Raw genomic sequence first — 13,618 nt, 5'->3', positions numbered from 1 at the left:
ATTTTATCATACTATTATCTAAAAATAATCGAAAACAGATAAATTTTTAACTAAATTAAAAAACTATATTTAATGATTACACTCATGTAAAAACAACATATGTTATTTAACTATAGTAAAATTTAGATAATTTGAAAAAATTAGTAACTTAAACAAATATGTTGTACGATAAAAACCCTACTTTTGAATATATTATATGAAAAATCAATACATAATGTTATTTAATTATTTTTATTTTTGGAAGGTCTTAGCTCCTCCCAAATTCCTTCAATAATTAACGATAAATATTTTATTATTTAAAGAAAATATATAAAAAAGATAAATAAAGAATTGCTTTTTAATTATTCAAGTAGAATATCAAGTCTTAAACTTTCACTTTTAAAATTTTTCAAATCATGATATTTTCTTAGTTAAATATTTCCAGTCTATTATATTATACATAATATTAACAATTGAAAATTTAATCAAAGTAAGCCCATTATAAACTCAGACTGACAAACTTGTCTTATTATTAAATAAAAAAAAAACTTCATAGACATTTTTTTTTATAAAAAGGCAAGAAAATAAATGTAAATAAATTTCATATATTATAATTCCTTAAATAAACTAAATTACTTAAGCGTTTAGCATCCTTAAAATTTAATATCATGTTAAAAATTTAAAAAGTTCTGGTTTTTACAATCGACAGTTAGTTCATATTTTTAATTGATAATATTTCATTTTGATTATTATTTTATTTAAATATCATTAATCATAGTGATATAAATTCAAATATCATTAGAGGTTATAAAAATTTCTCAAAGTAAAAAAAAATAAATGGGAAAAATACAATTGTGTTATTTGTTAAGAAATATGCATTACTTTATAAAATAAGTATAATTTAATTTTTATCATTGGTAAACAATATTATGAATATTTATCTCAAGTTAAATAACATTGATTTGGCTGATAGTATGAAAAATTAATTTTGTAAATATCTGTAATGAAATTTCAAAACAACGTAATTTTAAATAAAATGATTTATGAATAAATAATCAAATTTATTCTTGTTATACGAGAAAAAGATTTTTCAGATTTGTATTCTCTCCGGCACATCTATCAAATCACAGTTTTCGCACGTTTTCATTCTAGTAAATACATTTAGAAGAATATAATAAAATCCGAGAGAGGTGTTGCCGCAACTAACATTTATCCAACTCCCCTTAGAAAATCGGACGGCACACCATCATCACTATATATGTATAGGCAATCCGATACGACAAGACGGTGAAGTATGGATTTCGTTTATACAACATGGATATCAACACACCGAGGTGACATGGTATAAGATTTTTACCCCTAAAGAAAATATAAATTGCATTTACGTTTAGGATGTATGTATCCAGCTATACGATGATTCCACGTCCAATCGTCGTAACCCTAACGCTTCAAGTAAATAGTATAGATAGTGCAAAAAAAGCGAGAGCATCTCCCTTGTACACAAGGCGAAAATGTTGCATCCGGGTAGATTTGGATCGCAACTAATATTTCCCAAAGGCTGTTGTACGTGAAAGGATAAAAAACCGTTTTCCATTTCGGGGTGATGTTTCATGGGTGAATATCGTCGAGGTGTGCACGATAAACCATAAAAACTTTTTCTGCGAATTTCTTCTAGTACCCACCGCATAGTTTTTATTTATTATACTTTCAGTCGGCCAAAGAAAAACTAATTAACAGCTCTAAAAAGTATTTTTAACGTTTCGCGATAAAAAGAACTTGTATGATAAATCAAAACATAAATTGTCATTTTATAATGAATTTCTATTGCTGTAATTACATTAAACTAAATATTACAAAAAAAAAATAAAAATAAAACACTCATAATTCATAGATTCGACAAATCTCGTTTGTAAATAGTGACAATAAGTAATGTTCTTTATTTTTAAAAGTAGTCATATTCATGAAATAATAATTAAAAATTAAGTTAAATTTTCCCTGCCATCTATTATGTATTCATAATGACTGATAAAATAATAGTCATTATAAAATGACAAAACATACTGTAATATTACTAAAAAAATTTTTTTTTTCCTAAATTATAATTAATGTTAAAATTTATCCATTTTCAAAAAATAATTTGAAAAAGTAAATTTGCCTTGTAATTTTCACCATCTCCGAATTAACTATTCATTTGTAGACGAAAATTAATATTATATAATAGATAAGGCATACATAGTCTACGTACAATGCAGTTGATTAAAATTAAAGCGGCGTGTACGACATAATTAAAAGACGTTCGAAAGTTTGGCCGGCTTTTTCGGTAATATTACGGCATTGTTATTTACGGCCCATTGTTTTTCCCTAACTTTCTAATTACACCAATCTGCAAAATTCCCGATCTTAATGAAATAGTCCTGTAGAGCATTTCATAAAAGATAAAAGCCATGGTTCCTATACGTTAACTGTGGGTGATGGCTATAAAATCGGTGTATAAAGGAAACCGAGAAAAAGGTCGCTATTTAAAATGGAAACTGGCCAATTTGTATTCCGCTCATATTATTCGTTATCCATTTTTCCCTTAATCCAAAAGTAAAAATACTTTCTTACTTTAACTTTTATTCCAGCGTCAAACAAAATGTTTATAAAAAAGCAACCAAGGTAAAAGTATATTTCTGGCGACATAGTTCAAAATTTTACGATTTCAAAAATTACCTTAAAAAGTACATCATCATCATCATTACAAAATTATTTTAACTTAAATACATAAAGTCGCATAACATTTTAATGTTGACACGTGTAAATTTCGCTATTATGCATAATACTATACGATATGATATACAGTTAATGATTGTTTATTAATGTAATTAAAAATATACCTTGGCATTGACTTCTGAACCATTAGTGAATATCACTAGGAAGATGATAGACCAGACAATTTTTTTCATTTTTCTTCGATAGATCTATAACAAAATAAAAGTTGTTTCAGAACTATAAATATACTATTCTTCACTTTAGTCAAAATTATTAATTAATAAGATATTGTTTTTCCTGAGTAATTTTATTTGACGTTATTTATGTACAGCATCAGATTATGCCAACGGGATACTTGGTAGGTCGATCGCCCGATTATATTGTATCGCTCATATTATAATTAATGGCAACTATTATTTAGTAAATCACAATAATTTTAGTCTTTTGGTAATCATATTTTGTTTTGCTCGTCACATTCTTTTGATAATATAAAATACCCCGTACGGCAATAATTCTTGTAGCCATATTTTCCATAAATCCTCGAAATAAGTGTAGCCCAAATAAATTATATAATTAAATTAAACCAATAACTTGTATATCATTTTACAAGTTCTAATTTTTAAGTATCTTACATCAAGCTATTCAAAATTATCACTTTTGTTATATTGATGACACGAAATTATTAGCGTTTTATTCCAACAAATATATTGTCCCCACTTTATGAGATATTGTGTCTATGTAATTCATTTTTTTTCCTTTTGTTCAATGTTTATTACTTTTATTTTACTGTTTGAGTACTTAAGAGCTTATTTTGTTGATATGATTCACTTCGAAAAAGACATAAATTAATTCAAAAAACGCAGTCTACATCAGCTGTAATTTTTTCTCGTTTCTATACTGTACTGTAACTCTTAATAATTTCACCGTAAAGGTCGTGAAGAGGACATGTATATAGCAGTATCTCATACCCTTTAACTATCCGTGAATCTGCTGACCTTTAGGGATTGTTCCGCGGTAAAACCCTGCATTTGACATTCGGCAAAAGGCATCGTCGACCATTTAAGGGTAGGGAAGAACGTTCCTTAGAGCTCAAATATCCCTCCTAATACATCTATGTCCGACCTCATCCATTCCAACTCAGTGGGTCGGCGCCACTACCGTCATCGTCATCGCCATACACCAAACAACATGCAATCATTTATTTATAGCTTTCGCTTGGCGACCACCGCTTTCCATTTTACCCCAACCTCCTGTCCACAATTGCATACTTACTACGCTACGGAGTCGATTGTTCATGGGCCACAGAGTAAAAAGACAAAATCAATATTAGAATGCCGACCATATTAAGAAGCACGTATCACATCACATGTGTGTAGATACACTAGTTTAAATGAGAGAAAATTTCATAAATTATAAATTATTTTTGACGAGATATTCCAATAAATACTACTACTGGCACCCTTTCATCGATAACCATTATATCTCCTACTCATCACAGTGGCATACCCTCGCACATTTAAAGTACTAACTCGTTTTTTTTTTGCCCTCCGGATTTTTTTAATTAAAGAGTATTTGTACTCGTCTCTGTCCTATTTCTGGTCACCGAAATAAATTATTCCATGGTAGTATTTTTTTTTTTTTTTTACAGATTATTTTATTGGGGTGTATTGCTAAAACCAGTAGGCGTTTTTAGTAAAGTACACATTGTTCTAACAAAAAAATCATATTTAATTAATGGGATTTCAGTAAATAAGAACTTTTTTTATTTTTTAGGAAAACTATGTACGTTCTGGTAAAGTAGTACACATTTTAACTACTGAGTTAAAATGTAACTTAAAACATTTTTAAGTTACTTAACAGTAACTTTCTAGAGCTGAAACACTTTTTTTCAATTATATTTCAACAAGAAATCAACGTTAGTGCAAGTGAATTGAAAAATAATTCGAACCTTTAAATTGAATTTTAAAATGTTTATAATTAAAATTTACAAAGTATTTAAAATATTTATGCTATTTGCTAATCATAAATGACTATATTAAATAGGTATAAATTCCAGGAGTACATTTACAGATAGGACAGTCAATGAAGAATAATACAAAATATTCAAATTTTATTTTATACAATTTAAATAACACACAAATGTGATGCCTAAAAGGAATCCTTCGTTCCCTACTATAAATACGAGTCTCGTCTATTCTAAGTATAAGATATTTTTAAATCTTAAATTTTTTTCATATTTGAAACTTATTCTGTACATAAACAGAGTTTCAAGTGATATCAGATATATTAGATTTCTAAAATTAAAATGTATAAAACACTAAAACAAGTGAAATTCAAGTTATAAAACTTTGATTAAAAATTGAATACTTTTTATATTTTTCAATAAAATAATTAAGTTTGTTTCTAGTTCTGAAATACTAAATCCTATGAAACTACTTCAGACAATATATTCGATTTATGAAAATTATTTTTTATGCGTACTTCAGTATTAGTATAATACATTAACATTATGTATACGTTTTTACATTTCACAAAACATCTTATAAATATTTCAGAATATTTAAGAATGTTAATTAGTTAAAACATCAATTTTAAATTTGCAAGATTTTAAACACCAGTGAAAATGAATAAAAAAGGTTTTAAAAGCCGATATCTAAAACTAACATTAGTGTATAAAATATTAAAATCGTAACCTAAATATGAATACATTAGGTTTTGCAAAACTCTTAAATTTTTCCACCAATTCTCAATTTAATACTTCATCGTTGTTATAATTTATAACGCTCTTGAGCCATAAACAAAAATATGATGTACAAAAAAAGGTCATTTGGTGATAAAATCATTTATTTTATTTCTCCACATTTATTAATTTTCCAGGATCCCACAAAATATAGCACCAGCATTAGGAGGATTTGATACAATTTTCTCATACCTAAAAATATTTTTAAAAAATTTAACGAGTAAATATTATTAAATAGTATATTGGTGAAAATTATAATTTCAACACTTCAAAAAGTTTTAATAAGTTACAGATAATTAAATTTCTCTATTTACCTGCATGTTACTTTATACTCTGATATTAAATATATATAAAATGATAAAAATGGCCAAAAAAATATTTCATGCAGCTTTATTTAGTGTGAACAAATTACGATTTGAGAAGGTATTCCCTAATAATTAAAAAATACCTATTCAAACTCTTATTTTAATAAATCTTTTTTAATTTATAAAATACGACAACATACAATACAAAACACAACTAATGTTATTTTAATGGATGCATAATGATAAATAACTACAAAAAAGTTTTTTGATACTTAAACATTTATAATTCTACAAATTATCATTTTGTATCTGAGCGCACAGCAGTCATCAGTTTTAGAAATTCTAGTGTATAAAACAATTCGCCCAGTTTTTCTAACCCCTGTATCTCTGTTTTCTTTTGAAATAGGTTTTGAAATTTAAATTAGGCGCTTTATTTAAATATTGAACATCAATCCTACTTTTATGAGCACCATTGGTCCTTTATTTGTAATGCTTAACACTAATTTCTGGTCAAAAACTGGCACAATACTCATTTAAAAATTACGCGAGAAATGTGAAGAGAGAACTCAAAAGAAAAGAAAAAAGGTTCTCATCTCAGAGGATTCATCTAGAATTGTGGCAAAATCTGTTTTATACTTCATTTATGGCCAAGTATTATTTATATACGATTAAAGGAGTAATGTTGGTGATGAAAGCGGGATTGAAGTTGATGAACTAATAAAGAGCAAACTTGGCTACATATATATATATATATATATATATGTTTACTTTTTTAGGAAAGAAAAGATTGGAACTAGACACTTTGTCATAGTTAGGCTTTTGTTGAGGATCAACTATTTTTTACTAAGTACTATTAACATAAAATCCTTGGAATTATTAAGAAGTCCTATATAACAAGAAGTTATTTGCCTAAATTTTCATGTTCAACTTAATCATGAACTATAAACTGAATTATGTTGAGAAAACCTAGTGACCTAATGAAAATAATAAATTTCAATCAATTTTGTCGAATTATTAACATAAAAATTACAACATAAACTCCGATGCATTTTTTTATATAAAACGAGACAAACCTTAAGGTCCTTGAAGTACGTTACCAATACAAATTATAATACGAAATGAATATTCTCAAATTTTATGAACTTTGAATGTCCTAGATAACTTAACATGAACAATAATGCCATGCCTAATTGACAAGTTATAAGGTAAACAAAAAAAAAATCAATTGTTACTAATAGCTTCACTAACGTCTCGCTAATTTTTAAACAAAATTTAAAAAATAGATATGAATAGTCACAAGTACATGTCCATTTAATTTTAAATATTTGAACTTTTAAGAAAAAACTTTGAAAATGTTAAAAAATAATATATATATTTATGTATATAATTTTCCAAGGATTAAAATACTATGCACTCTTTATTATAATCTTATTATTATGATAATATTGTAAACAATTTAAACATAAGAAAAATATCGAAAAGATTTAAAAATTTAATTATAATATAATTCTGTTATACTACATCAGTTAGTAATTATAATTAATATAATTAAGCTTTGGTTAATAATTTTAGTTTAAATCAATGTAAATTTCTTGTTAATATGATTAAATTGTAATTGTAAATCTGAGATTATATACCTACCTATAGTTTACAAAATACACCGAAACATTCGCATTTTTAGAAATTACAGCCCTTCTATTTGTTTATACGTAGTTCTGCCTATAGACAACAATATTGAAATACCTATAATTATATAAAAACTTTAATACACTTTTTTAAATTCCATCACTGTGAAATTTACCTATTATTAAATACCTCGACCTTATTCAATAATATATAATGATAAAAAAACTATCTGATTACAACAGAATATAATAATATGAAATAATAACAATCATTAATATTATCGACCAAATGAAATTGGGAAATTCAATAATACTTAGTAAAGAACTAGATGCAAGTGCGCAAAAATTGCTTCGCACCAGGTGTAACAGAGAGATTAAATTGAATTTAGCTTACGGAAATATCTGTTTATAAAATAAAATAAAAAAATCTCATAAAACCAGATTGCTTGAGAGACAATACTTTTTTATCTTTTGTACAATGCGTTATTTTATACTACGGACATTTCGACTCGGCGTATATATATTTATTCTCTTTCGCCATTCAGATATACATCATATATATACGATTAGACTTATGAGAGGTAAAATATTAATATAACATAAAATATATCAATATATTAAGAGAGAAAATATAGGAATAGTAACCTACTGTTCATGTGGTAAATTCTTCAGCAAGTGCTCAATAGTGATATATGTATATTTAATATTTATATATGCACATCTCCATTTGCTCCTTTAGGGCGTGTAGTAATTTTTCGTAATACATTTTCCATTCTAACACGTAAATGATAGGATTGATGTCAATAAAAATATTTTCCAACAAGCCTTTCTCTAACATAGATTCTTTTCGAAACTGTCTTAGATCTGGGGTTTCCTTTCCATCCATCATTTGTCACACGTATCAAACATTATAACTTAAAACGTTATACACTATCGATCTACTAACATCACTTGTGTCAACTCAATCTTAAAACTTTTCATAAATATGTATTAAATGTTACTAATTTTTAACAGAAAAAAACTTTTTTTGCATGTTCAAAGTTCTTTCATTTTTTTATTAAAATATAACTAACTTAATAACTCTTACATCAATACAGTTTTGTTTTTAAATTTAAATTTCATATGTTGCCGTCTCATTTTAAAACCTACCGTTTAATATCACGTGTACAACGTCGTTCACTGTCATTCTTTTAAGGAATTCAGACTAGTTTGTTTTTTATTTCATCATCTATAATTATATAGTAAGAATTGTCATATTTTTTAATAATACTCATTATCCCCCATATTTGTAATAACACCTTATTTTAAGGATTAGTGCTATCCAATATTAATGTTGTATTCATTTTTAAAATTTCGTTTGGCTTCTATGAAAAGTAACTTTTTTAGTACGACATTAGCTGTTTTATTTATTTCCTACTCATAAAAATATTAACATTTAACATATCGTCTTCTTTTACCTCGCCTATTAAACATATAGTTATAATATTGCAATATGTACAGTTCACTATGCCATAATATATATATATCAAAAGTTAAACTTAAATCAACAAAAAACTATTTAACTGTTAAATAAAAAATGTATAATGTTTGAACAACACTAAACAACATTTAATAAAATTTGTCGGGACTGGTATTTCACAGTACATCAAAGAAATTTCATTTATTGAAGTATTTTATACTTGATATAACATACAAAAACAATAAATGAACTCCAAATTTCAAACAACTGACCCTTTGGTTAAGCCTTGACATGCATTATACAAACTAAGTAATCATGTGTTACAAACTATGTGAACCAATCATTTTAAAAAATGTAGTAGTTTGATATTCAACAAAAATCACATAAAATGTTGATTTTACAATTATAAAAATACAACTAAAAGTTAATTATCAAGTACAAATATTAACATAGAGCTATATAACGCAAAAGTAAAATGTTTCAATATGTTCGATTTCTTAATATTGATAAATCTATTTCACATGAAACAGTAGAAGACCAAATTCCCCATAGTCCATTTCCCTGACACCTATTTTTCCAAATAGATAACTACCAGGGGCGGTCCCATAAATATGGAAGGTCACATTAAATTGAAATTATTTTCAATTATTATTCTTCATATCCAAGGACGATAATTCACATTCGATTTTGTAAACTTATCCATTTCTTTGACGGTGTATTGCATACCCATCGGCCTAGTTTTGATTCCGCTAGGGTGACTTATACTAAACCAAACCTCCGTATTTCCTTGCTTATTTTTCAGCTCCACCAATAGCAAGTATAAATCCGGCGACAATGACTCAATAACGATTGTATCAACCTTCACTGACGTTATTCGTTTTAAGATACAAACATAATGTATAAATAATATTTATTAAATATATTCAACATAAATTTGTTGTTTTTATTACTAGAGTGATCAAGTTAATAAAAGAAAAAATTAACAGTGTATTAAAAGTACAAGCAAATTAAAATATTTACTTAACATGGTGTAAATTTTATGTAGATAATTTTTAATAACAAAGTCCAACACATATTCAATGTTTACATTTTAAATAGTTTATTTTACATCATTTATAAACCACGTGTTTCGTGTTGTATAATTTTTTTTCTTTAACAATTTATTGGGTGTTCCATCACTGTCCAGTAATTCCAGTTGTTTAAAAAAAATAAACGTTTCAAAATTCAATAAGCATTTTTCTAATTGACGATAGTTACTGTCAGCTAAATGAACAAAACGTATTTCACACTACTAAGTCGTGCTGTCATTGACGAATTGCACATTGGTGGTATAATTCCAAACACGTCTTGACTGTTTGCCAAGAAGTCGTGTTTATTAGAACCAGGGGTGATATCATAGGAGGTGGAGCGATGTCATACCGCGCAATCGTTCATCAAAGTCCTTAGTGTTGGACATTTTGAAAATAAATTGTGCCATTTTTTACTCATTTAGGTAATTAAATTGACAAATTTCATATTGCACTTCTACCCCTAAAAATAATATAGATTTGCCACTGATTAGAACTTTAGGTCATACAATTCTCTTGTGTTCTTTATATTTATTTACATTCTTCACGGTATCATCCAATGGTTGAGTACAACTGAATGACTGCGATCAATAAGCATTGTTTCTGGTAGACAGCCAAAAATATGGCTGGCACGCGACACCTTTGCCGACAACGTGGTATTGCAATAAAAGTTTTTTAGAAACTTTTGGCAACAAATAACAATAGAAAAAAGGTTGGTAAAATATAAATGGCGTTAAAAAAAAAGAACACTGATGGAACCTACTAGAAAAAACATGAAATCAACGTATATAAAGGGATAGCAACATATAATTTAACAATTTCAGTTATAACAAAATAAATAATTGTAGAAATGAAACATAAAACCTAAAGTTTATTTTGTTTGTAATAAATAAAATTAAGATACTGTCTTCATAAATATTAATTTAAGTTTTTTACAGTTGCACCTATTCATGTATTGCACGTATTTTAGTCGATTATAAACATTAACTGTTACAATACTAGTATGAAGTTTAACAAATAAATAGTACAAGCATAAAAATTTAATTAACATTAAAAATATATTAGTTTATTAACGCGGTGCAGATCACTAAATTCGACAATAAACTTACAGAACTATTTTTTACTTGTTAATTACCATACTCTCTAGTTAAGCATAAAATCGTTCCTCGTGAACATACTATGTGCGTGACAATAAATATGCATAGTCGTACAGTTTTTATATGACTACGTGTGACAATAAATATAGTAATTATAGGTTAGGATCCATTTTATATCTATAATGTTGTGCTACATGATTTTTTTTTTTTAATATTGACAAAATAACCCGTTGAGTCTACGCCCCAAACAAGTAGTTAACACATGCTTTATAAACTTATACTTCACATAATATTTTTACATTACTGGCAATGAGATACACATAATTGCTTTATAAACCTATAATAGAGTGCACAATTTTTCTAGATTCTAAATGGTAGAAAAGAACTTTTGTTTTTCATCAACTTAATTTGCGAGTCCTGGTACGAAGGCAAACCTCATAAAATCTCTAGCGTCGGCTCTCGTTTTATATTTTATGATAGAATTTAATCTAATAATACGTATGAATTTTAACGTATAAATCAATTAAACTGATACTGTTTTTATATCTATAAATAATAAGGGAGACGTACGAAGGCGTTTGGGTAAAACCCTCACACATTACCTAGTTGGAAATAATATTTAAACCTTCTACAAGTATAGATTTTAACGGTGTCTGTTGTTTAATTTATCCTAGCAAATAAAAACTAATAATTCTATTCATAGCAATAATATGGCTACATTTTGTTTGCCAACATTAGACTTAATTATTAATTTATTAATGCACCGACTAAACTAACTACTAGTATACATTAAATTCTTTAATATTTTACTTTCGACAAATTAATAAACTCAATTTATTTCAAGAATAATATAAATAGTTTACACAAATACAAAAACTCATGATTCTTTAATTTATAAACACATTTACAAATAGATGTTAATTAATTTATGCTTCTTTTATTCTTACTAACTAAAAATCAACGCAAAACTCCTCTACGTTCAAAAAATATTACTTGAAAAATTAAAAAAAAATTAAACATCGTCTACGCACCTTAAGTAAAGACTCAAATTATCCAAAATTACCGTTATATCTCTTGAAATGTATCGTAAAGAAGTTCAATATTTTCAAAACCAATATATTGCTTCTTATAGTCGTTACCTTAATTATAGAATATTTGTTAAATAATAATATAATCTATAGTTTCGAATAAAAATAGAAAATAAGCCTCAGAGTTCAATAGTTATTCAAAACCCAAGTTTTTTTTTTACCACGCCTATTTTTAATAATACAATCCATGGCACCTAGTCGCGAATTTGAGCGCTTACAGTAAATGTACGTGTATTTTACGTATAAAAAGTGAAAACCCAGAAGAAAATTAGAATGAAGGGAGGGGCGCATATAATATATTTTTCAATTCAAAATCTTGTATTGTACCAAAAGTAACTAAAAAATAAATCAAATATACAGGCATAATCAACTATATAAAACTAAATATTTTTTTCCGTGTATTAAGAAATAATCATGTTTTTAACTTTTGAGATTTCAAAGGCAAGTGGTCTACTCATATCAAGTCATATGCATTAGAATGACTGCATTATTATAGTAAAGAAACCCAGAAAATGGGAGGACCGTGTTCGTTTTAAAAATGTTTACTCTCATTTTAGCTTTTGACACGTTTTCCAACTACCTACTCTTGTGATATGTTTACTTCACCACATTGCATAATTAATGTTATACTTTTATATGGTTATGTGTATTATTCATATAATTTCCATTAATTAAAAAAAGTTGCATAGCTCTGCCCACGCATTTTTGAAACATAAAATCAATACCTTATTGAAAACTGTTTCTATTTCTTAAAACCCACGTACTTTAGTTGTACAATCAATTTTAATTTGTACATAATTGTGTTTCAAAAAAATTTCTATTCTAAGTTAGAAGTGTTGATCTCATAAACAAACTTTTATCGTGGTTAAGTTATATTTAACGTGTGTTCAACACCACTGGTGTTAAAAGGATAAATATTTTAAATACACCTAAATTTATACTTGGATAGTTATTAAATTATAATTATTTTGTCATCACAACATCTTATATGTATAAAGAATTGTTTAACTTAAACGTAACATTATTTAAATGTATTTGATGTCACTTAAAGTAAAACTATAAAAATACAGTTTTTTGAAAATAAAGTAACCACAAGTAACCAATTATAATTTTTTTTTTTGTTTAACTGATAAATTTATTAATAAATTTATAAATTTGAATAAGTAAAACATGTTTAATAATCAAATTCTGTTTAATACTTAAACAATTCAAGTATTTAACTAACAAAAGACAAAAATGTCATAAATATAAAAAGTATAAATAAAATTTCAATATTAATTATTCTACTGCTTTATTAAAAAAAAAAAATAGTAAAATACTGTACTCACTAAAAGCGTTTATCCTGTTAGCTCAAAATAGAAACATTCTTGTTATAATTGATTTAAATTCAAAATATCGTTAATGCGAACCATGCAAATCAAACAATAACAGCTGCGACGAATACAGTCGTATAAGAAACGTCTGCGTGTTCAACGCGGTCGGAATACTACTGTTTCCGCAATGGAAA

The 13,618-nt window shown here is 26.5% G+C and overlaps 1 protein-coding gene across 1 annotated transcript in view; it reads right to left on the bottom strand.

Annotated features, from left to right (window-relative positions):
* The window catches only part of LOC126900170 (follistatin-related protein 5-like), an 88,363-nt gene extending 74,745 nt beyond the window's left edge, over window positions 1–13,618 (bottom strand). Inside the window, exons 1-2 of the mRNA XM_050675654.1 lie at window positions 13,440–13,618; window positions 2,856–2,939 (exon numbers count right to left, since the gene is read on the bottom strand). Coding sequence (XP_050531611.1) covers window positions 2,856–2,924 — 69 coding nt within the window. The 5' untranslated portion in view covers window positions 2,925–2,939; window positions 13,440–13,618. The remainder of the gene's footprint in view (window positions 1–2,855; window positions 2,940–13,439) is intronic.

Source organism: Daktulosphaira vitifoliae, unplaced genomic scaffold, assembly GCF_025091365.1.
Source record: "Daktulosphaira vitifoliae isolate Bord-2020 unplaced genomic scaffold, ASM2509136v1 Scaffold_3, whole genome shotgun sequence".
NCBI lineage: Eukaryota > Metazoa > Arthropoda > Insecta > Hemiptera > Phylloxeridae > Daktulosphaira > Daktulosphaira vitifoliae.
The sequence above is the reverse complement of the archived record's forward strand: the minus strand, read 5'-3'. Positions and strand labels throughout refer to the sequence as shown.